Source organism: Numenius arquata, chromosome 12 (assembly GCF_964106895.1).
Source record: "Numenius arquata chromosome 12, bNumArq3.hap1.1, whole genome shotgun sequence".
NCBI lineage: Eukaryota > Metazoa > Chordata > Aves > Charadriiformes > Scolopacidae > Numenius > Numenius arquata.
The window spans coordinates 42,640,554-42,665,157 of NC_133587.1; the positions used below are offsets into that span (position 1 = coordinate 42,640,554).

The 24,604-nt window shown below is 46.3% G+C and overlaps 1 protein-coding gene across 1 annotated transcript in view; it reads left to right on the forward strand.

Annotated features, from left to right (window-relative positions):
* The window catches only part of WNT9A (Wnt family member 9A), a 53,375-nt gene that overhangs the window by 11,908 nt on the left and 16,863 nt on the right, over positions 1-24,604 (forward strand). The window contains exon 2 of the mRNA XM_074157399.1: positions 24,242-24,501. Within this exon, the coding sequence (XP_074013500.1) occupies positions 24,242-24,501 (260 nt within the window). The remainder of the gene's footprint in view (positions 1-24,241; positions 24,502-24,604) is intronic.

Here is a 24,604-nt window from a genome sequence, read left to right on the forward strand (position 1 = left end):
CTGAGAGCTGGAACTGGCACTGGGGGGGGGGGGGAGGTGAGCCCAAAGGCTTGGCCTCTTCTGACTCATCGGAATTTGGGACTGCACCAGACTTGATGACCCGGTGACACTGGCCATATTTTTACCGTGTCCCCTAGCAGTTGCCTGGGTTTGGATGCTTTCCCTTGCAGACCATGGTGCTGGGGGCGGAGGGGACGACACCTGGTGGCAGGGAGGTGGATGGTGACCCCATCTGCTCCCAGAGGCTGTCTGCTCTGGTGTTGAGTGTGGTGAGCTACTCTCAGGGGTGCTGTGCTTCACTTGCTGTTGGATGGATCAGCAGCACAGGGGTGGGTAGGTAGCCTTGTTCAAACAGATGCTCTGCGTGCTGGCGTGGGGCTGTTTACTCTGTTACCAGAGCTCTCTGGAGCACTCATGTCAAGTGCTTTCAATTGAAGTGGCTCTAGAGCTGGTGTCTGATCTGTCTGGATGTGTTCAGAGGCCATGGGTAAGGTTTTGTATTGTGTGGTGTGTTTTCTTTTTTTTTTTTTTTTTTTAACCTCATTTCTCCATGAGGGTGAAGGGAGCAGAGAGATTGCCAGGCATCTGCGTGGCTTTGGGCATCTCCGCTAGTCTCGGGGTACTTCAGCTTGTTCTCCAGGGGAGCAGGCTGTGAGCTGACTTGGTGCACATCCCTTGGCTCTTCTCAGGACCCCAAAGGGTGGTTGTACTAAGGACCATACCTGGAAGTGTCTTCTATAGGTGCTTGATAAAGCAGAGCCCTCTGGGTTGGAGTTTCTGCTCCTGTGGTTTCCTGCTCCATGGTTTCTCACGTCCAGTTTCTCACATCCTGTTGCAGCAATAAAGTGTGTGGGTGCAATAAGGACAAATATATGAGGTATCTACTGAGGGCTTGGTGGTCTGGGAAATCCTAATAAGTAGGAAGCCCCTGCATGATCTTGCTGCAAAATGAGCCTTGGTGCTGAGGCTTTATTTGAGGGATGCAGTGTGGCACCCGCTCGCCTTTCCCAGAGCCTTGCTGCGAGATGCACAGCTGGATTTTCAGTGCAGCTGCTTCCCTTGCATAAAGCACTAGCCAGGCATCGCTCTTGCTACTGTCAGCTGCCCCAGCACCTCTGTTTATGTATCTTAAACTTGAAGGCTGGAGAAGGAAGAAATCTGACCAGTGCAATGGAAACCTTCAATTCCCCGCGGTCCCAGGAGGAGAAGAGTAGCTTCAGGCTGGAGTGAGGAATGAACTTCATTTGTACGCTTGCCTCGCCTCTCCAGGAGGATCAGCCAGGAAAAATATCAACAGTTCCATTAAAAAGTCTGCTGCTTTGCTAAAGTAGTGGAATAAACATACCTGTAAGGCATAACGGCCTGAACCGCACAGGAAACATTAACTAGAACGAACACACGCAGACTTGCTCCCTCTCCCCCTGTACATCTACCAGATAAAAAACACTGTGTGTCCATGGTAATGTGTAAATCAAACAGCAGCTGGGGGGGGAATTATTCTTAGCCAGGGCAGAACTGGTTTGGATCAGACAGAGGGGCTCAGTGCTTTCCTAGAAAGGCAAAACCTGTGCAGGGCGCTGCTGCCTGCTCTGGTGGTGGTGGGGGCTGCGGTAGAAATTGGGGCAGGATGGGGTTTGGGGTGGTTGGTAGCCCTCTCTTTGATGTTTGTTGCCCCTTCTTAGCTTTCTTTTCCCTATTTCTGTGGGAACTGTGTAGGGTTGAACTGGTTTTCCTCTAACCTGTTGAAAAGCTGGGCTGGAAACTAGTGGGATGTGGGTGACATCCTGGGAGCTCGCAGAGGAGCATGATGGCATGAAATGGGGGAACCAACCACCCCCAGCCATTGGTGTGGGGTGGAGATGGTCCCTTCAGTCCTCCTCTGAGTCCACAACACATCCCCTTGACATCTCTGGGACGGGGGAGTGGAGACCTGCAAACTTGTATTCCGTATTTCAGCGAGGGGATGTGAGCTTCAAGCGTGACTTGAATGAGAGATGCTGCCAGCGCTTTTTGGACCAGCAACCTGGTCCCGGAGCTGCCCATAAAAAAAACAGCTTCCCCCCTGCTCCGCTTTGGCCATTCCCAGCGTATACGGTATGCACAGAAAATACATGTGGAAAATGCCTTTGGTAGCAACCAGATGGCACCTGTCAAGCACAAGTAGACATTTCTATTAGTGTTCGTATTTGAGTGTCTTGGACCACTCCCAGGCTCTGCAGAGCAAAATAGCCCTGCTGTAGCTGTCCTCCCAGAGCAGCCCTGGAGGCAGATTGATGTGATGATTGCACGCTAGAGACCGTCCTGGTGCTCCCAGGCCTCATCTTGCACAGCCACTTAGCACAACTAATCTGAACTGACTTTTAAAGTGGATTAGTTCAATTACTCTTAACTAGCCCTGGTGGAAACACTCTTCTAGGGGCTGGGGCGGGGGGGAGGGATTAAAGATCCTTAATTCACTTTAACATACATGATTTCAATGCAAATCAGGCTAAACTGAATTAAGGGCACCTTAGAGCCTTGCACGGAGGCACTCCTTCAAAAGCGGTGCGGTTTAACCACCCCACTTTGCATTCCTGTGCTCAGTTCGTTCCAGTTAGCATTGCTGGAGTGTCCCCTTACAGATGACTAATATAGGCAGCCTCTCGGATCTAAAGCTGCAAACGCATTACCTAGGCTAATGTGCGAACCAGCTCCTGTGAAGAGCCCCTGCCTCTGCTGATTCAGTGCTTAAAAGTGCCCAGCCAGAGTATTTTAGAGGCGTTTGCTCTGTTCTGTTATTTTCACTCTTTTTTTTTTTCTTCCTCCTTTTCCACATCTTGCTTTTTTTTTTTTTTTAATTCTTCAAACCAAGCTGTTTGCTTTTTCGCTCAAAAATGCAGGGCAGTGAGTCACGCCCCGGCTTTTCTCTGCTGTCCTTAACTCGCTGGATAAAACGGGAGGACTTTCACCAACAGTGCGCTCATCCTCTCAGCTCAGTAATTTAACTCCCCGTCGAAGATGAGCTGTGGTTGGGAAAGAGATTGGCCTCTGCTTCCCTGAAGCTTGAGCGAAAAACAGTCATTGCATGCGATGCCCTGGGTGACCGGGCAGGATAATTCTTGCTTTGGAGAGAGTTGGGTGGGACAGAGGTTTTCTTCTGTGTTTTAAGCATCGGATGATGTGTGTCTTGGGGAGAAGAGGCGAGTCCTGCCGGCACCAAGTGAGGGGAAGGTCCCTGAGCAGGGGAGAAAAATTATCACAATCTATTTTTTTTTTCTTTCATACTGACCCTAAAAACTTCATCTCTGCTTTCCGAAGAGGAGAGGAGGTAGCACTGACCCCTCTGTAGATGAGGCTCTCTGTCCCCTTCCCTGTATCCCTGCAGTCCATTTACTGATTTTAATGCTAACCTGAGCCCGTGGGCTTCACCTGAAACCCCTGTTTTACTGCTCTGGGTTTAAATTTAAGCCCCGCTGAGCGGCTGCCAGCAGGCTGGGGAGGGGATGGCTATTTGGCACAGCTTTGCCATCTTTCACAGGGATGGTGGCTGAGGAAATGAAGGGTTAAACCCAATCACAACCGAGTGCCAACGTTGCTCTTGGTACTTCTTCTTCAGCCTGCCAGAGCCAAGGTTTATTTTGCTAATAGCCCTGTGTAACTTCACTCTCCCCGTCTTGCATCTCCCCCTGCTTGTGATATTTCAGCTCCTCTTAGTTTAGCATCGTTTAAGAAATAGGTGAGCAGTTTGGGTGGTCACAGGAGCAGCTGGAAGCTATATGAGTTGGGGTTTTTTTTCTTAGGGGGAAACAAACTATCAGTTTCTTTAGATCAGGTTTTTCATGGCTCTTCATGAAAAGTCCCCTGGTGCCCCGCAGGCTGCAGAGAAGGGAACAGGGATTGCACGCAAGTGGGATGCAGATGCTGCTGCCGTGCTGGGGCTGTGAGACCGCTCTGCGCTCCTGTGCTGCAGCTCTGAGATCCCTCAAAGGACCCACTGTGCCTCCGTGCAAAGTCTGTCTCGCTTGTGGTCATGGGGATGATGGAGAGACACACTTAAAGCTGCTAGCAGTTCTTTTCTAACCCAATATTTGGAGGTGTTCTGGTTCTGTTAGGTTTTATTTGGGGATGCGGAGGTGGAAGAGCACAGCAGCCCGCTGTGGCTGGATTATAAATTGGGTCTGGAAATGCCCCTATTTGTAAGGGTCTGAGCAACCACTGGCAGACACTTTCCCCCACCAACCTTTCAAATGCTCAATGAAAGATGCTCTCCTGTGAGCCTGGCTGCTTTCATCAGTGCTTCGCTTCCTAGCAATGAAGGTTTTCCTCTAACAGGTGATGGATAGTTCTCTGCCTGAACCATAAAATGATTTAATCTTACTTTCTTACCACCAAGGAGCTCCTCCTTCCCTCTTTGTAGCAGCTTGTGCATGGCTGAAGAACATCACCACGTTGCTCTTCAGTTCCCAGCCTTCTTCAGTTTTTGTCATGAGGTGGGCACAAACAATGACAACGTGGGCATTTGCTGACGTAGTTGTGTATTAAATCTGGTTTCTCTGGCTAAGTTTCCTAGAGTAGTAATGTAAATCAGTGGTCAGGTCTTGGGAGGCTTTTTTTTTTTTTTCCTCCTATTCTTGCTCAAAGAATACCCTCAAAAGGAAATAATCAGAGTATGTGCTACCAGTATGGGTGAAAAAAAAAAAAAAAGTCCTATAAATTTATTATATCCTTAGGTTTTTAATTATCTGGGCCAAAACCTATATCTAACCACAAGGACTGGTTTACGGGATACCCAAAAGAGAAATTTCTTTGCAGGCTAAGCTCTTGTCCGGGTAGATGATGAGGCCAATGTCTTCTCCGACACTTAAAAATACACCTTTAACAGAAAGATGGTGTTCTTTTAAAAAGAATTGAAAACTCTTAAAATCAATACAAATCCCTGTTGTGGGATTTTTATACATCCTGCTTAATGGGGTCAGACTGGAACTGTTTCTTGATCTCTTGCTGCCCTGTTTTCAGCAGCCTCTGGCCACCCTGTGGCCTGTTGCATTTAGATGCCGGTATAATTTGGTAAGGATTTGTCCTTTTAAATGTTTTTTTTCCCACCTCACTTTTTAAAGCTGCTCTAATTCCATATTGCCCTAATTGAGATATGCAAATTTTAAAAGGAAAATCGCAGCCAATGTATTTTAAGATCCTTATGGGCAAGCAAGCTCCCTGCTTAATGTGATAAATTTGGACAGCTTTTCTCACTAAGGAAAATAAAAAGCCTTCCAAATCAAGAAAATTATGTAAGCAAATCCGATGTGTGCTCTAAAATTAAACCTGCCTCACAAGCTCTGGGGCCTTGAGTGTGAAACCAATGAAGGTTATTTTGGGGAGGCTGTAAAAGCTTGCCTGGGGGATGTCCAGAGGTGCCCTGAAATTTTCTCCCTCTGTTGATCCATTTGTTGTGACCAAATGTGTAGGAACCTAACCAGGGACCATCTTTGCTCAGAACCAGCTCCCCAGCATCCTCAACGAGCCACGATAGATATTGAGCCCAGAAACTTTGCAGAAGCACTGGAAAACTTGTCCCCTGCCCTTGTGCAACTCCTGCCACGCACCATCGTAGTTGGAGGCATGACTCTGTAGCACAGATGTAGCTCAGTGTGGCTTTGCTGTGGTGGAGCGAAGCGATGCCTCGTCTGTGACCAAAGATGTCTGGTGTGAGCTTCCTAAGCCTGGAGTTTGCAGGCACTCTGCAAATGATAGTTATTCTAGGATGAAGTTGGCAAACTGAGTTAAGAAGGCTTTTACTTGTTTTGCCATGAAACTCTTGTCTTCCTTGTTTCATGTGGATTGTGAGGAGCACTGCTGTGTCTTCATCCTCCCTTCCCTCCTGTTGTTTGACCTAAACTCTTCTCCTCTTTGCAGTAGCATAAAGCATGTTTTTCTGGGGTATGTGGCCAGCGCTGCATTGGAGACCTCCCTTCCCATGCCGTGTTTGGAAAGGGTCAGCACTATCCTCCAAGGATTTGAGTGTCTCCGTGAGATTTCCCCATGGGGACTCTGGTGCCAAACTCCCTTCTGGTTTGGGATGGGAGAAGAGAAGATCCTCATCTCTGCACATGGTTGCTCGCGCAATATCTCCAGCCACAGGGGGATTTAATTGACTGTCTTAGCATTTGTGCTGAGATGGCTTTGGGCTGCTGATGGGCTGGGGTGATCTTAAGGGGTTCATGGCACTTCTGCCTGAAGCCAGATATGAACACCTGGAAAGTCTTACCAAAGATCACCTCTCATCTTATGCTCTTAGTTCTCGTTAAGCCCAATAGATCTGTCAACTCAGCTGCACAAGGTATTTCCATCTGGGGAAAAATCTCCCCTAATTTTCTTTCACTCTTTTATTTGCAGACTGACAACAGGTTTCTAGCAAACATAGAAAAGATCTGTTAGCGTTGCTATCCTTTCCCTTTGCTGGAGTCATTCTTTCTTTCTTGGCCTTTGGTCCTCCTGAGCTCTTCCAGCCAGGAGACAGTGAAATCACAAATGCGCAAAATACAAGATGGATAAACATCTTAATCTCATGGATACTTCAATCTAAATGTTTTCCGAGGCCCTCCTTCAAGAAGGATTAGCCGGTAACGGCGTCTGAAAGGTCGTAGCCTTGCTTTGACTTGCTCCGCTGCTCAAGATGCTAAACGTGTGTGAAAGCTTCAGCAAAAGGCCTGAGATGCCATCAGTGTTCTCTAAGGCTCTGGGGAGCATCTGTGTGTCCTCTTGGGCTTTGGACATTCATTTTGGAGCTCTGCCTGCCTGCATTAGCCATTGTGATAGCGTTGCCTGGAGCGCCCAAATGTGACATGTATCAACTGGCATTTTGGCTGCACTAAGTGTAAGATTTTTCCAGTGTAGGTTTATATCTGTGTGTTTTTTTTTTTTCTCTCAAGTGTGTGCATATTACTGTTATGATTTATTTTCAGGCTGTAACTTTGGTTTTATCACTTGAAATACTTTGGAAACTTGGAGGGCTTTTTTAATTAGTTGCAAGCCCTCTTTAACTTAGAGGAAAATTCCAGTGCGAAGAACGCTTTTGATTCACAAAGGAATTATGTTGTAGAGCTCTGTTAGAAAGGTTTCTTCTCATCTTTGTGTTGTGTGGGTCCTACTTTCTTCTCTGAAGCTGCTGTTTGCTTTGATGAAGTTGACTTTGCTTCTTGACAGCTCCAGAATAGATCAGAGTCTGTTACTGAAATGTCAAGACTATCAACATGGAAATCCTTCAGCAGAAAACTGAGTGGGAAATCATGAGTCTAGGAAAGTAGGTCTTGAGTACTTGCATAAACTCTTTGACACAAGGTGGAAGAAATTAATGCAAATAGTGGTTTTAATGATAAGTAATAGTGATAGTTGTGTGCTAACATGGGTTATTCTTGCTCCTTCTGCCCTGAGACCTACTAGTCATACTGTAACAACAAAAAAAAAAGTGAATGTCTCCTGGTTGTTCTTTTGCTACAAAATAAAATGTCTTTCCCTGATTTTAGTTTCAGTATTGCTTACTGCTCCAGCTGTATGCAAGTTATATGCTGTTGGGGCACTTTCAACCGCTGCTATTTTGGGGCTGGAGAGGGGTAAACTAGAGGGATTCCTTTCTCCACCACGGAGAAAACAAACGTTACTCTGGGGAGAGTGGTGGAGAGAAAACTGGCAAAGCAAGCGAGATCCTGCCACTCTTGTTCCTGTGGTTCAGCCTGCAGAATTGCAAGTGGAACCCACGCTCGTGGGGTTTCAAGGAAGTGAGGTGTGAGACTTGTGGGTTAGCGTCCCTCGGGGACGGAGGTCAGGGAATGCTGGATGCCTCCGTAACCTCAGGGAGGGCTGGAGGGAGCCGGGGAGGTCGGTGGAAGTCTTGGCAGAAGTCATGCACTCTTGCAGGGATGAGAGACCATGCCCTGGGGGTGGGACAGTTTTCTTGACGTGGAGCCAACTAGAAAGTCTCAAGCACAGACGAAGAAAGGGGAAGGGGAACGTGATACCGTCTACCAGGGAAAGACGTAAAACCGAAGAGAAGGACGTAGCCAAGTTTTGTGGCAGTGCTATAGGGTTTCAGCTGCTGCTTCAGCAACACTGTTTTGCAGTGATTTGCTTAAAACGCTGGGAATTCTAGTTCAGGTTGGTGGAAAAGGCCAAAGAAATATCTCATCTTGGTGTGTGTATCTGTTTAAGACTTCCTTGAATCTCCTAATTATTTCCCTTCAACTTGCATTCATACCCCTCCTCTCAAATTCTATGATTCTATAAATGTGCTTTGCCACAGGATCCAAGGGAAAACATAACTTTTGCTAAATTAAGGTGCAAGTGGGGTACGACTGGTGCTTCAGCCAGCTTTTAACTTCTTTCACCCTGCCTTTTGTCTTCTGCGTGTTATTTAGCATTGAGCGGACTGCTCTGGTCCGGCTTCTTCTGTATGGTGAGAAAACCTGCTGGGGAGACTTCTTCATAGGCAAGTTGTTTCTTTTCTCAGGAACACAAGTCTGTACTTTTGCTCCAATATCACTATTCGTAGATTTTGAGATTTCACTGTGTAGCTGAGCACCTTTGTGACACTTACAAATTAAGCTGAACTCTGCTGATTTTATTTTATTTTGTTTAGCTCATTGGCTCTAAGGTGGTTAAGTTCCATGTAGTTGTGCCCTGTATTATCCCGGGAACGATGACTCAGACCCACTGAAAGAGGTGGGATGTGGGAATTGTAAAGCAAGCCCACATGCGTTTTGAAAACAGATGGATACTTCATTTCAGGCTGGGGCTGCTCTGGTTATGAGCAGCTCTAATGAGCATCTGTTGATGGAGTAGTCCAGGGAGGGGGTTCTCGGTGTTCTTTATTACTGATCATGTTAGGATATGAAGGGCTAAACTGAAAAGGAAGATAAAGGTTGTTCGTGGAGATTCACAGCAAAGCTTACAAAATATGCCCACTGTGGTTTTTAATTTTTCTTTTCTTGTTTGTAGTATTTCCATGTCAGACAAATTCCACCTGTGCTAAAGCACTGTCACAAATAGCTTTATTATTGGATTTTTTTATACATGCCACAAGATTCCCCTGATGGATATACCCTCAGGTACAGGCTGGAGTCCCTGGAATTTGCTTGTCCCTTGTAGCACTGAACACCATTTCTGGCAAATGCATGTGAAAACCGAGAGTAACTACTGAAATGCATCTGCAAGTGAATCCAGAAGCAGTGGGATTTAATGCCAGTGCCTAAAGCATCTGGAGATACCTTTTAATACACAATTATGGCTAGTGTAAGGCCAGTTTAATTTAAGAAACTCAGAGGCGAGCTGTATGAGTAACTGAAATCATCTCCTTCGTGCGTGCCACTGCAATGGAATTTTGTTTCGTGGTTGGATGCAAGTTTTGTTCTGCAAAATCTTTGCCTCTTTCAGTGAATGGGCAATTGCTAAATATTTCTCTTTACCATTCTCATTAACTGCATGGCCCTGAGGCTTACTTAGAACACATTATGCAGGGTCTGCTGTCAATGGAAAACACATTTGGTTCCTCGTGGGTGTTTTTAAGATGCTGTGTGAGAGACAGAGCTCAGAGAGCTATCAAAAGTCCACTTATCTACAGCATCCCTTCTGAAGCTGACAGTCAGCTTTCTTTTCATGACTTCTGAGTATTTAAAATTATTATAGGTCATCCCATGTTTAGTCGTCATCACTAGGGAAACCCAAAGACTCAGTACCTGGGAACTGAGGTGTGCTAATGACTTGTGAAAAACTGTAAAAGCTGTTTGACTGAATTTGCCTGGTGTTGTGGACCTGCTAGAATGGACTTTAATTCTCCAACACGATACTCATAAGATCATAGTTTGCTCTTTCGCTCTTCCTGTGGTCCCCTGCCTCCTTTCCACCTAGTTATCCTGAGGAAATGAAGACAAGATGGGGAATTTGGAAAAGATTATCCATCTCATTTGCAGAATGTGGTCACATAATCTTTTTAGATAGAAATGATTTCCTAATGCATACACATAATTACGCTGATGTTTCCTGGCCCTTGAGCAGCTGAATTGCAAGTCATACGTATATAAAAATTTTGTTCTTTTCACTTCTAGTTCTCAAAGGAGTTCACGAGGAATAATTTAGATACAAAATTTTCAAGTCTCTTCTCCATCTCTGCTTCACAGATGGACTCTAAAGCATTCTGAACTCTAGAGGACTTTAGGGATATAGATTGTAATTATTTCAAATGAGATGTGAGCTAAATGCCTCTGAATCTGGGAAAAACTGATCATCCATCCCTTGACTGGGAGGTGGATCATGTATTTTTTTCAGACCACACGGACAATTTAGCCAGTAAGACAGAGTATCAACCGGGGTCATTCTGGTAGAGTTGAGTGCTGAAAGTGCACTGGTTGGTTTTGGTTTGTTCTTGTTAGCTTTTCTCAAATGTGTAGATTAACAGGACATCTCTCAGTTGGAGCTTCTGACCTCGCTGTAGTTTCTCACAGTCAGTTGGAACCTTATGCCATCAATTCAGCTGTAACTTGATAATCTTTCAAAAGGAAAAGGTTCAAATCCTGCACTGTAGGTTTGTTAGAGTGGACCCAATGATGTTTCTGGGGTCTAAGGAGTAAAACTATTGAGACAAAGGGAAATGGGAAGTATTTTCTTTTTTCCTCATGTTCGTTGGGGCTGTTTAGTGCATTAGGTACGTGGCCACCATCTTCCCCTTCAGTCCTTGGAAATGGCCCTTATATGACATATGGAAAGGACATACTCAGTGTTAGCCCATGGCATTATTATATATGTCTTAATGGAATTCAGTAGGTGGAGACAGGGCATCATGTAGTGTGCACCCATAGATCTCATAGCTTACCTCCATGGTGGTTTTGGGTTCAAGGACTATCTTTCTGCTCTGTTTTACTGGCTGTTGTTGGGTGGTTTAGAAAACGGGAACTTGCACAAACTGGTTGACGGTTTGGATGATGTTTGAATGCTGGCATAACTCTAAGCCTGTGGATCCTCTTCCCATGAGAATTTTTTTTTCCTCAAGATACTTTCTAGTATGTTTTTTTGCACTTTTTACCTGGAATTGAAAATGTTTCTCCCCATAGATACCTGTAGGCACTGAGAAAGAGTAGTGTAGGGATTGGTGTGGAAATAACAGGGTGTAGCTCTGCATTTGTTGGGACTTTCTTGTCAAGCGTGACCCACTTGCAATCAAATGGCTTCCTCAACTGGTTTGCTACTTCTGAGGTCCTATTTTACAGGCAGTGGTTGTAACTCGAGGCTTGCTCTGAGCTTCTTCTTGGATTTGAGGTGAAACAGTCACAGCTTCATGAAGCATACATCTCATGGAGCTGGGGAACAGTTCTCTGCTTAATGAATATGGATACAGTTGTGGCATCCCACAATGCTGCACCTTTATGTCCAGTCTTAGTGAGGCTCTATTTCCACCCCCCCCAAAAAAGTAGCTTGAAATCTGTCAAAATGCTGAAGAACAGCTTTCACATTCGGTGAGGATTGGGCTGGTGAGATGCAGCGTGATATAATATGTCTTTGCCCTCTGTAATCTTTTACCCCTTCCAACGTCCAGGCACACAAGAGCCGATTCAATTCTTAATCTTGGTGTAACGAAACCACCTCGTGGTTTCTGTATTTGAGTTGATCTAAATTGGGATGGCAGGAGTCCTTGAATCCAACAGCTTTAGGCTATTTTAGGTGGTGAAAATCTGCCATTGGCACTATGGAAGGCATTTATAAGTAACAACCTAATTATGTAAAATGCACACTGTCCACTTGTTAAGATCTTCTTAAAGTTTCATAATCTAATCAGAATTTGCTATGTATAACACTTGGCTTGTTGTCCTCTCCCCTGCCTTTTTAATGCAACTTAGTTGGGTGGATGGATGATCAATACAAGAAGGAAATGCTCTCCTTAATGCTGGTTGGTTGTGTCCCACATCCCTTTAATACAATGCATAAAGGATTTTTATTTTAATTACTGAGAACAAGCGAGTTGCTTTGAAGATGGATGATATGCGGTTCCCACTGCTCAGCAGTCCCCATAGAACAAAGCTTTGGGTCTCCCTGGGCTATAGCATTTTGGTTAATATGACTCTTTGTTCATATTGACTCTATATAGTATCATAAAAAAGATGTATATGCTGAAGTCACCAAGTATTCTGAGCGTATTCACCTGAAGTGTTGATAGAGGTAGGTCTGGCTGAGGTCCTTGCTGATATTCTGTAGTCCTTCAAAAGGTGAGTGAGGATCCTGCCAGCAGCACAGGCCTGTTAAAGACATTTTGGCTATCAATATAGATTTACTCATTACATGTGATTAACCATTGATACAGAGTCTACTTTCCTTCCCCAAAACTGTGCATGGATTCAATCCTTTTGAGGAAGGGCTGCACCATTCCTATAATGATGTGGGACCTGGGTCTTTCTTGGTGGTGGAGAATGGATGTTGGGAGATTGATGGCCGGTATTAACATTGTTTGTTCTTTCCCTCTTCCTTTTGCTGGGACAAATTGTGGTGTGAAGGAATGGTGTTTTAGGGTGCTGGGGGAGATCAAGGGAAAGAGAGCAATGTTGTTCAATGGATGGCGGTGAAGGAAGGACCATACGGTGCCCTTGCATTTGGAGCAGAAGGCAGTGTGGTTTGTGATGTTGGTTGGCTTCGTGGGAACATATTCTAGGGTACATAAGCAAGAATGTAGTCTCCTGCACTGGTGGTTTATCCTTATCCGATGAGTTTGAAACCTTCACCAGAGCTCCTTTGCTTAACTGGAGATCTGACTGTTGAAGTTCCTTTTGAGGCTTGTAAAGCCTCAGGACTGCAAAACTGCTTCAGAAAGACATTAATGAGCCACTTTTTTTTGTCATGGAGTGACCTTTATGCAAGAGCCTCTGAGTATCCTCGTGTTGAGTTTTGTAAGGAACCAGCCTCTATGTTCACAGTTCATTCCCACAAGCTCTATTGGGGCTCAGAATGAGGAAAAGCTTCTACCATCCCATCACCATAATGTGTTTCTCATGCATCCTGCTCTCTCCAGCGCTCAGAAAGTTTGTTTTTTCACCTGTTTAGTTTTTAAACCTGCCACGAGGATAATATGACATTAGAGTGGAAAAGCTATCGCTGTTGTGCAGGGGAGGAATTGCAGAGCCGTAAACTGCTCCCAAAATAGATCAGATGATGTGTCAAACCGCCCAACCATCTAAATACTCCACGAGCTGACCTCCGTGCGATATAGAATAGGGGCTGGGTGAAATGTTTTGGGGGGAGGAGGAGGTGAAAGCCCCCTTCTGCATGAATCTGCACGCTTGTTTCTAGAAATTGTCATTTGTCCAGAAGTTGGTTAGGAGCTTCTGCTTCCAGCTGGGACCTCCAGGTCTTGAAATTAAAAGCTGGAGCTGGGGAAGGAGGAGGAAGCTTATTCTCCAGTTGTTTTTCTGTCCCAATGAACCTGTGGAGCTCTTTGCATTCACTCTGCTTCCCTCAAAGGTTCCGTTTCAGCTTTGTGTTGCCTGGAGAGTGACCTTTCTTTTTCTCTCTAGCTGCTGGGCTACTTCAGTGTGTGTGTGTGCACAGGGATATCTCCAGGCAGTGAGGGAAGCTGCTGCATTGGCTCCAAGGAGTTTCTTCCCTGGCTGCCAATCTCTGTGGTCTGGGCAAGGGCAGCAGCTATGTAACTGCAGCATCTGCCGAGAACAGAGCGGGCAGTGTTCGGGAGGGACAGCACGATTTATCCGACAGACGGGATGGGGAGGGGGGAAAGGAAGAGGCCAAGTCCTGCTGCTGGATGATGTGTGCTGGGGAGCTGTTAAATTTGGGAGATAAAGGCTTAACAAAAGAGCTGGCTGAGGTGTTAGGGAGACAAACGGGCGATTCATTACAAAGTCAGATGCGTTCCCTGGCAGGGGCGGCTGGGAGAGACTGACACTAACACATGGCTGGCCAGGCCATCGCTGGAGCCATCTGAGGCATGCCCACGTCCCGGTGTGCTGAGGGCTGCCGTGGGTGGGAGGCTTGCTGGGGACATGGCAGGAATGGGGGTGCTGAAAGCGAGCGCGGCAGCGATAACATCTCCGAGGAAAGAGCAGGGTGCTCCAAGGTATGAATCCATCGACCTGGTGTTGCACGGTGTTAGTGTGTGATGTGCTCAACACCGCTGGGTCGGTTATTGCCATCATCCAAAGGGCTGGAGAGCGCAGGTGGGTTAAATCACAGAATGGCAGTGGTTAGAAGAGACCTCTGGAGATCATGTAATCCAACCCCCCTGCCAAAGCAGGTTCACCCAGAGCAGGTTGCACAGGAGCGCGTCCAGGCGGGTTTTGAATATCTCCAGAGACGGAGACTTTACACCATGTCTGGGCAGCCTGTTCCAGGGCTCTGACACCCTCACAGGAACGAAGTTTTTCCTCATGTTGAGATGGAACTTCCTGTGTTCCAGTTTGTGCCCTTTGCCCCTCATCCTGTTGCTGGGCACCAATGAAAAGAATCTGGCCCCATCCTCTTGCCACTTGCTCTTTAGATATTGGTAAGCTGCAGCTGAAGGAAGGTCCTGCAGAGCATCTCTTACAGGTTCCTACCTCGGTGCTGAGAACATAAAAACCACCATACAGGGTCGAACCAAAGGTTTCTTCAGCCAGGCATGGACATCTGGGGAAGCCAAGGAGAAGTGGGACAAGTGATGTGTCTCCTGGCATGTCCTGTTCGCTCCTGGCAGCCAGTGGTTTAGAGGCTTCCTGAGCCAGAGGCTGCCTTCAAGCCCTCATATTTCATCACCCACCTGGGTGAACCTCCCTTTCCTGAATCTGTCCAGTCCCATTTGGAATCTCTTCATATTTTTGGGCTTCACAACATCCGGTGGCAATGAGCCTTGCAGTTTAATGATGCGCTGTTTGGAAAATGAGCCCCATTCTCAGAATGTCTTGCATTTATTAGTATTTTTTTTTTTCAAATGCTGAGCCTGGCCTGAATCAGCAGGTTTGATCCCTGCGTTACCCTAGGCGAAGTTCTTCTTGTTGAGCCCCCAACCCTGGGCAGATCTCCTGGATTTTCTTTGGCTTCATGTCAGCAGTTTGAGCTCTAGAGAACCAGAAGGACAGATGGGAGGTGTTTTGGGAACTGCCCTTGCGAAGGAGTGCCCTTATCCCATGCGTGATGCTTTCTGATCCCTCTTTCCTCAATGTGCTGGAACAAACATAGGGCAGCCCCGGTGCAAAAAGCACATGAGTAAAGAGCTATGGGGTTTATCTGGTCCTCTTTGTTTGGCTTTCAAATGCTAAATATCCTTTGCTGTGTGCAACTCTCTCCAGACAAGGAAAGCTACTGAGAAAGACCAAGAACTTGGGTTTCCTTTGCTTGGAACAGAAACCCAAAACTAATGCTGCAGGTTTATAGCAGAGATGACTTTCTGGTTTTTAGGAATTTGGGCTTTACAGTAGGAGCTGATGTAACAGAGTTTGCATACGGTTCAACATTTTGTTGTAAGAAAATCATGCCATTGAGCACCTGGCCTGTTTCCTCTGGTCTGCTGTCTTTAAAATCTGGTATAAATTATTCTGCTGTATTCCTTTGCATGATCCATTATACCTGTGGTCTTCTCCTGGTCCTCAACCCCACCAGAAAGAGTTCAAAAGCAAGGTGGGGGGTAGGGATGGTTACGTATATTTTCTGTAAATGTGATCCAGAAATGCCCCTTGTTTTCTAAGTCATGCACCAATTCTAGATTAAAATGAACTACTCTAACTCCATGTCAGGGATGGAGCTGAGCAAGTTTTTATTGCAGCAGGGGTCGGAGATCCTGAGATGAGGAGGATTTTCAGCAGCATAAAAAAAACAACCTCTCAAAAAAAACCCTTTTAGCTCTCCATGGTGTGGGGGGATGAAAGAAAAAACACAGATACGTGGTGCATGTGTGTATCTCACCAATTCATCCTATCATGGAAAATATTCTGAAAAGCTCTCTCTTTCATCCCTCCATGCCATGGAGACCTAAAAGGGTTAAAACAAGACTTTTTGTTTGTTTGTTTTTTTGTGTTTTTTTTTTTTTTTTTTCCTCTGAGCTTATTTCTTCACCTTCTTCTACTGCATTGGTCCCCATTTACTGCTTCCCTGCACCAAAACTCACAGCTACACATTGCCTCCGGTCTAGTGGGACCCACGCCAAAAGAAATGATGTTAAGCTGAAATAAATAAATAAATAAAAATTAAATACAAATAAGCAGTGGTGGGTCATGGGGTGGGGGTCTGGGACCTGTCCAGCCATTTGGGGGGTGTTGGCGGGGGGGTAATTCCTGGCACAGGCTGCCAAGGGCAAAGCTAATGCCGTCTTAAATCGGGAGTGAAAGCCCCTGTTGCCCGTGCATTCCACTGGCACCGCGGTTCACCGGCCAGTTTTAAGTTGGGTTGAAAATCCTTCGTAAATCTCGCTGATTGCTGTTTCATTCTTGAGAGGATGAAGGGGAGAGAGGAAACAACGTTGCCCTCCTCTTCTCCCCCCACCTCCCCGCCTCCTTTCTCCACCTCTGCTCCCTTAGGGACAAAATGGGTCATTCCAGAGGAATTAGGTTGCAGGAGGCTCTTGGGACCTCCCAGCCAAGGGCAGCTAATAGTCATTGAGTTGTATAAACTGAACACCCCTTCCTTAAAAATCCAGTGGTGTTTCCTAAAGGTGGTTTGGAGCTGGGAACTGTTTATCACAAACCATGTGAATTGCAAGGAATATTGTGAACGTCCTGATATTTGCCCTCTCCTTGTGTTTTTTCTGTGCTGGTGGCTCTTAAAGCTGCAACTCTGAGATATTTGCCTCAAATAAAAATGTCTTTTGCTCTGGTGGACTGGAAATCTTCCTGAATAAGACTTGTTGTAAAGAGATCAGGGTGGGGGGGGAGGAAGGAGGAGAGGTAGTTCAGCCTTGTGGTTCAGGCACAACACCAAGGGCTGAAAGACTCAAGTTTGATTCCTTCCTCTGTGATGGGGTTCCTCTGTGATTTTGGGTCCCCCTCACTGGGGGAAGGGAGGCAGAAGGGAAGGCAATGCTTCCTTACTTCGGTGGGGTGCTGTTAACTGTAATTCATAACCTGTGCAGGTCTTCTGCCTTGCACGAGGGGGAAATGCTGCACTATTTGCTTGAGGCACTTCTGGTCACCACAGTGCGAAAATAGCTGTTCCTTGTGGCACCTTGGGTCCCATAGGTCCTATGCAGGAATTCACCATAACAAGAGTATCTCCAGCCCTTCACATCTGAACTGAGTCACGTATTCCCTGCTCATTCACTGAAGTATTTTTCCTTTGGTTGCTAAATTTTGCCCTCATATACTATGTGGTGCCAAATATTTTTTTGGTAACTTGTACAGGAGAAGTTGAGGGCATGTTTTGGCAGGAAATTACATGGAAGCTTATTTATACATGCAGCAACCGTCCTGTATCTGGGAGGAAACCATCTGTGTCTTGCCCAATTCACCGAAAAGTCCCTCCTGAACTGATGTGACAACTCCGTTGTAAGGGTGTCAGGGTCCAGGTCTCATCTCAGCGCAGGACAGCTGGCTTGGGGAGACTTCACTTTCTTGGACCACTATATTCAGCAGCCTGGGAGAAGTCCTCTGACTTCTGTGTGAACTTCAGCTAAGGCTAAAATGGGAAACTCAAGCATAAATTATCTCTGTGGTAGCACCTGGGCCTAAAAAGAGCTTAATGATTTGGGATCAGAGTGCCTGATGTGAGTGTTAGAAATGTTCAGGAGAGCGGTGTTGGAAAGAGAAGAGCTGGAGATTTGAACCAGAAAAATCATTCTTCCAGAAGTAGCTGTTATTTCTCTTTTTGCTGGATGCTGGACATAACTCTTGACAGGACCTGAGAGCCTGGCAGGTATGTGTAGCAGGATCCTTACATGCCCACTCCTCCATCCCCTTGCCCAAGATGCTCGAAGAGGCCTAGAGAAAAGCACTGTATAGATCTATCTAGGCAGAGGAGTGAGTGAAGACAAGCTTGAATGACTGAAGCCCACAAGAATCTGCACCTCTTTGTCTCCTAAAAAAGGAAAACCTATTTGAGCATACTTCATCAGGAGTCTGATAGAGACTGATGCTTTCTTCTTCTGTAAATGGGATCTGTTGGGTTGGAAATTCCGCTGCGCTGTAGCTTTTCTCCTCTCTGTCCTCCTAATTCCCACCACTCAGAAGCAGAACAGAGGACTGGAAGGTGTTCCCCTCTGAAACGTGTGCTCTTCATTGGAGCATGAGTGTAGGGTATGGCTGTTTCTACCTGCATGGAGTGACATGGCAAGACCCTATTGCCCGTACCACATGTTGGTGAAAGCGTGTAATGTTGTGGTGGTCTCTGTGGTGGTGGGGCTGTTACTTATTTCTTCACAAGCAGATGCTGAAACTGAGATTTGGGCACAACTGACTGATGAGGAAGGCTGTTTTTGAGGGATTGCCACCTAAAGAAAAGCTCCGAGAGTGTGTACCGTGCTATTGAGAGGAAGATAAAGATCAAAATAGCAGTTGAGACATACTTGTGATGAGGACAGCTGTATTCGTTACTTGAGTTTCCAAACGTTGTTTTGCTTTGTTTAATGGTCTCCAACAGCAAGACACCATTGTTTGTCTAGGATGATATAGAGAGTAGAAAGGAAAGGTGAGCACAAAGCTGCACTGAGTTGGTTGGGAAGGACCTTGAAGGAAAAGGACCGGCATGTGTATAAGGGGCAGTGCTCGGTGGATGATGGCAAGGAGAGGAAGCCTTGGAAAGGGCTGGAATGGACAGAGTTTTAGCAAAGCTCTTCAGCTCTGTCCTTTAAACCCTGGATGGCCTGTGTTTTCCCAGCCCAGAGAAACATTTTTCCTCCTGTCACCTTCTTGGATGCCCACAATGTCACAGCACGATGCCAGAGGATATTGGTGGAAAAACTACACTGAGGAAGGGTTGAGCTAGAATTGGCTAACTCTAACAGAGTAATCTTCATGAGGGGGCTGACATGGTAGAATATTGTGGAAGCTGAGAAATCCTTGCTGAAGTTTGGAGAATACTTCACGTTATTTTTTGGGGTAAGGACTCAAAGGAATATGGGAAATTTTTTTTGCATGTGTATACATTACCCAAATTAGGAAACATTTGCAGCTCAGTGAATGGCAGTGGATTTTGAAACAATCATGTGTGGCTTTGTCACCTTGCTTAGACCATAAAATCCAATAGACGTTGTGCCTGAGTCCTGGGGTAAGCACTGCGTCTTGGAGCAAAACCACTTAGTTCTGACTTTGAGGCATAGAAAGAAAATAGAGAACTAATTATTTAGTAGCAAAGAAGAGGAAGACTTCTCTGATCCCAAAGGATTTGGGAGTCCACCAATGCTTCTGACAGCTCTGGGAACAGCAGAAATGAGGTTGGTGAGCACTCCGCAGATAGTTTCCTCCAAAGGACATTGAGTTAGTGTGAGCACAATGGTGGCACTTGTACCTGTGAACACTTAAAAAACAAACACCACAGTGTAGAATGAGAGAGTTGATTCTTCAGTGGCCAATTCTTGCTCAACCCTTCATCGCTCACCATGGGATTCACAGAGTTTTCTTGGACTTATATTTCAAATAGCAGTTAGCCTTTGTGCGATGTGGGGATCATGGTAGATCAATTTTGGAAAGCTTCTTCACAGTGTGGGAGTGTGATGGTGGGGAAAACAGAGGGCAACCTCCACCTGAAGGTTGTTGGATGCAAAAAATAATAATATAGGCCTGGTGTCCACCATAACTCAGTCTGGCTCCTTGAGTTATGGAGTCATTAATTTAGGTATTGCAGTGAAGAAGGTTAGTGTGCAAGTTATTGACTTTCTGTTCAGAAACTTTTAAAAACCCTTAAATAAAGGAAAGAAGTGGTGGAAAGAGGAGAAAAAGGATTTGAAGAGTAGCAATACTGCAGGAGAAATATTCATGTAAAAAGTGAAAATAGAATGAATTCGGCCTTTGTACAGATGTACCAAAGATAAATCTCCCGGCAGAGAAGGAAGCGCCGGGGTAGGAATGCAATATTTCAGCAGGCCTGTCATTCCAGGCGGGTAGACCAGAGGCGTTTCCTTGCAGGAAAGCAGCTCACCTTGGCTCACGTCTCTGGCGGCACTTGCAAAGGAAACTCTTGAGCATGTCAAAATACAGAGTGCACTCACAGGTCTATGCAGGCGCCTCACTTCTGTCTCATCCCCCTCAAATTCTCATCAGGAAAGTCCCCAGTTAAATAAAGGAAAATACAGGGACATTATGTGAGGTCACGAGGCGATAAAAACTCTTGACTTCTAAGAGGAGCTGAAAACAGGACCCATCTTGAACTGCTTCTCAAGAATTCCATGTTGCTACAGATAAAACTTGGCCATGCAGCTATCAGTGCAAGTTGTGCAGTGGCAGGGGCTGTGTTTGGGATCTCTCCCAAGTCTGGGTGGTTGGAGTCTGAACGCCAGGAGAGCGAAGCAATTAGCAACGTTTGACATGAAGTTCACAACCAAGGCAGCCGAATGCCACCAGTAGCGTATGTGCAAACCGGATAGGTCTTTCTATTTACAGCTGATGCTAATAAACCTTCTGGTTTCCTGGCTTCAAATGAGTGACAGATTGAACTGGAAGGACAATAGTGGAAATGGTGTTGCAAAGGTTCCTCTCAGATAGGTGGGTATGGGACTGAGCAACCAGGTCCTTCCTGAGGTCTGAGCAAGGCAAGCATGCCACTTGGAGCAGAAGTCAGGCAAGGTGGACAGAAGATTAGGTCAAAGTCTGAAGCAGAAACAGTTTCTTGACTTTGTAGATTCGTATTGCTCCCATAGAGGCCAGAGTTAATTTCCAGAGAGTTAAAGCTTCATGGGTTGTGTGCAATGAGATGTTTGGTCTCTCTCCAGGTTCCAAGTGGGCAAACACACCTTCATCTCATGCTCAGCCCCCTCCATCCAAAATAATACAATTACAGACTGCTAGCGGGCAGTTTAATTGTAACAGTTATGGATTGTGTGTTTATAAAATAAAATAAAAAGCACCCCCCTTCTCCCCTATCCTTAAAAACTTCCTTGGAAGGAACAGCTGGGTCTTTGTGAGGAGCTGAGAAAGCATCCGACTCTGACACCGTTGCCTTACGGGACCTCACTCAGCCTAGGTTGCATAAAAGGGCTTTATAGGATTATAAAGGTTCCATGCAGCGGCAGCTCCAAGGCAGCGTTTCAGGTGGGGGCACCGGCTCTCCCTGGCTCTGCCTGCAGTTGTTTATTATTGATGCCACTTTCTGAAAAGTGCCACCTCGCCCTTTTTCCCAGGGCTGCTGGAATGTGTGTGCATCGGTCCGTCCTCTGCTGAAGTGGGCACAGATCCAGCACCAGGGAGGGAAAACCTACATATGCTGCTTCTGCTCGTGGAGGTCTTCACCTGGAAAAGCTTCACTGCTTGTTGGTTAGGAAAAGCCAAATTTCCCCTAAATTTACTCCTTGTCTTGTTCTGGAGGTGCTTTCTGAATTCACTTGCGGCACTCTGATTCAGACCAGCTTTAAAGCCAGTGAGATTAGTCCGAGCCACGAGCCAGGCAGTGATGGATGGATCTCTTCATTCAGTGTGCGCATTGCATGCCTTGTTTTCCACCAGTCTGGATTTTCACATCCCCTTTTCCCTAATGGGTGAGGACAGGGCTGAGCTGGGGCAGGAGAAAGGTGTTGTTCTGCCTTCCCTATAAGAACATCATGTTGGTGTCTTGTCTTTTGGGTTATTTTCTTGGGAAGGGGTGAAATGGGTGTCTGCATGCAACCCAGCCTTCTCAGCTCACCGTGGCTGCTACCCACGTGTCTCAGATATTGGAGGTGGTGACCCCCTACCTCAGACTTTTTCACAGAGCAGTGAAAATGGACATTGCTGACAATTTTCTGTTGTTTCTCAGGACTTTCTGAGTGGCTGCTGGAGGGCGGTCCTCTTGGACTGGTAGACTTTTTCTACCTTCTCCCTATCCCAGGCTCTTTATTTTGGTTTTCTTTAGCTGACTTTTATTGGGACCCACTTTGGAGACACACACAATTGGGCTGCACTATCAGCAACTGCACTTTGAAGTATTTCAAAGCCAAGCATCTAAAGGGGAAGGTGGGAAAAGAGTTCAAAACCACCAATTGCTCTGCGGAAATCTTGGCCATAGGATCAATTCCTGTATCCCTCCTCACTGCGAATAGCAATCTGCTACATGATACTTGGAGCTTATCTTTCCCAGAACAGTTGAACTGTACAACTTAGTTGAACAGTGCCTGCTCGGTTGGAAAGGGAAACTGGGGAGGGGGAACTGTAGAAAATGCTTTTATGCCTCCCTCTCTCTCCTTTGCTAACTGTGAAAGCTTGCAGGAATGGATCTTCTGAGCAGAAGAATTGATGAAAACCAGGAATGAGTGTCCTGGAGATTTTATTTACTACTGTGAAGCTCTGACCAAGCCACCTTTCTCATGAACAAGCCCGCTCGGACCCTTGGTTAATGAGGCACCAGGGCTGAGTGATTTCCCATCTCCTTGGGGAGCAGTCAAGCCCAAGTCCACGCTCTGTCCCAGTCCAAACAGAGCAAAAATATAAGGGTTAACATTTGTCAGTGCTTCAGATGGAGCTTGCTGCTTGGCCTTTTGGATGTTTTTATCCCTTTAGGGGAGCAGAATTTGGGGAAAAAACTATTTTTTTGGGAAATTTACACTGGGTTACACTGTTTCCCACAAATCACTCTGACTCTTTGTTTTTTACCATTGCGGTGTTATTTTTTTTTTATTTTTTGAAATCCTAATACTTTTGAAGGTAACCGAAGGAGAACGTTTCCCTGCCCATCTCTTTGTTCTCCAAAAAAATCCAAGCTCAGCCATTTTTTTTTTCTCCCTCCTCTAGACATCTGATGTTAAATCATTAGTAACGATTGGATCTGTATGAGATGTTGCTGGCAGCGGCTCAGGTCAGGATTTTGTGCCCGTTGTGCAAGGAGATGGGAGAGTTGAAACATCCTAGCTGCTTGCCCTTTGGGACCACGCTCCTTTCATGATCTGTCCCACTGATTAGAGAGAAATCCTTATGAAAAAAAAAAAACCCAGAAAAAAAAAAAAGGCACTTTTCCTGCAGAGGAGGTGGGGTTTTAGAGGGTTTCTGGGACCTCTCTGTGTTGAACAAAGGAGGTGAGCGTGTGCTCCCCTCCACTTCCCACCACACAGGTGGTCCTGCAGTGATGGAGATGCCTGAGCCTGTGACCGACCCCGTGATCTCCTGTGCAGGATTACAATGTTCCAGCATGTTTTCAATCCTGGCTTTAAGCAGTTCTTCCTTTTTGGCTGGGGGAAACGTGTCTTCAGGTCCTTCGAGAGAAAAAAAAAAAAAAAAACAAACCCTACATAGTGATTCCCATTGACTGCGTGGACTGGCACCTGGCCGGAAAAGGGCAGAGCCAGGAGAGTGGGGTGCAGGCAGCTCGGCCAACAAAACCGCTCATGAGCCCAGCAGATGTTCCTGCAGCCTCTCCGCTCCTCGGGGCCGATGCCAGCCTGGTCCTTTTCCAGCAGCTCGTCACTTGACACCGGGAACAGTCCGCTGGCTTCTTTTGTTGCACATTGTACAAGTCAAGGACCTTGTGCTCGGAGAAGGCAACGGGACACGTATTTCTTCAGGTCGTTTTTTAGTTTTTGAGCTGGTTCTTCCTTGTAAAAACTTTTGGCAGTATCGCCTGTCAGAGTGTATCCTGCTTTCGAGCCTCAGGCTGTGCTTCACTAGGTTTTATGTAAGGATCTCTTCTGCTGAGGGCAGAGTGTCTGTACTTGCTTTCTTGGTGTGTCTCCTGGGGTCTGGTGGGACGAATTTCCCTCTATCCCTTCCCAGGCCAGTTCTGCTTGATGTTCTAACGTTATTCTTTTTATTTTTTTTATGCACAAGAGAGTGGCTATAGTGCTAGTGTTCATCTTTTTGCTAGTTTCCTGAGTTTATGTAATTAGGTACCTTTTATTATTTCTTCCCTATTTCAGTTTTCAACACAGTCTTGTGGTAGAGATGATTGCTAAGGTCTTATGTCCAAACAAGCTCTGTAAGAGCTCATAGAGGATATAAATCCAAGTATTGTTTCTTACGCATTTCTTCTTGCCTCCCGCCTTGCACACACACCAGAGAACCTCGCTGTAAAATCGCTCCTTGCCCAGCCATCAGCAAATCCACCTGGGTGCTTGGCCAGGGTAGAGCCCGACCCCATTTCTACCACAGGCTGTATTTTGCGGTCCTCATCGCTGTGTCCCTCTGTTCCTTTGCAGGCTGACGGGGAACGAACCCCTGACCATCCTCCCTCTGACCTCAGAAATGGAGGAAGCTGCCGTCAAAGCCCACTACAAAGTCTGTGACCGCCTGAAGCTGGAGAAGAAGCAGCGCAGGATGTGCCGGCGGGACCCCGGCGTGGCCGAAACCCTGATGGAGGCCATCAGCATGAGTGCCCTGGAGTGCCAGTACCAATTTCGCTTTGAGCGCTGGAACTGCACCCTGGAGGGTCGCTACCGGGCCAGCTTGCTAAAGAGAGGTGAGCAGGGTGGAGGGGTCTGTGGGGGGTCCTGGCATCTCCTGCACCCATCAATTTCCCTGGCATTTTGCAGAGTGGTCATCCTGGCGCATCCTTTGCCAGC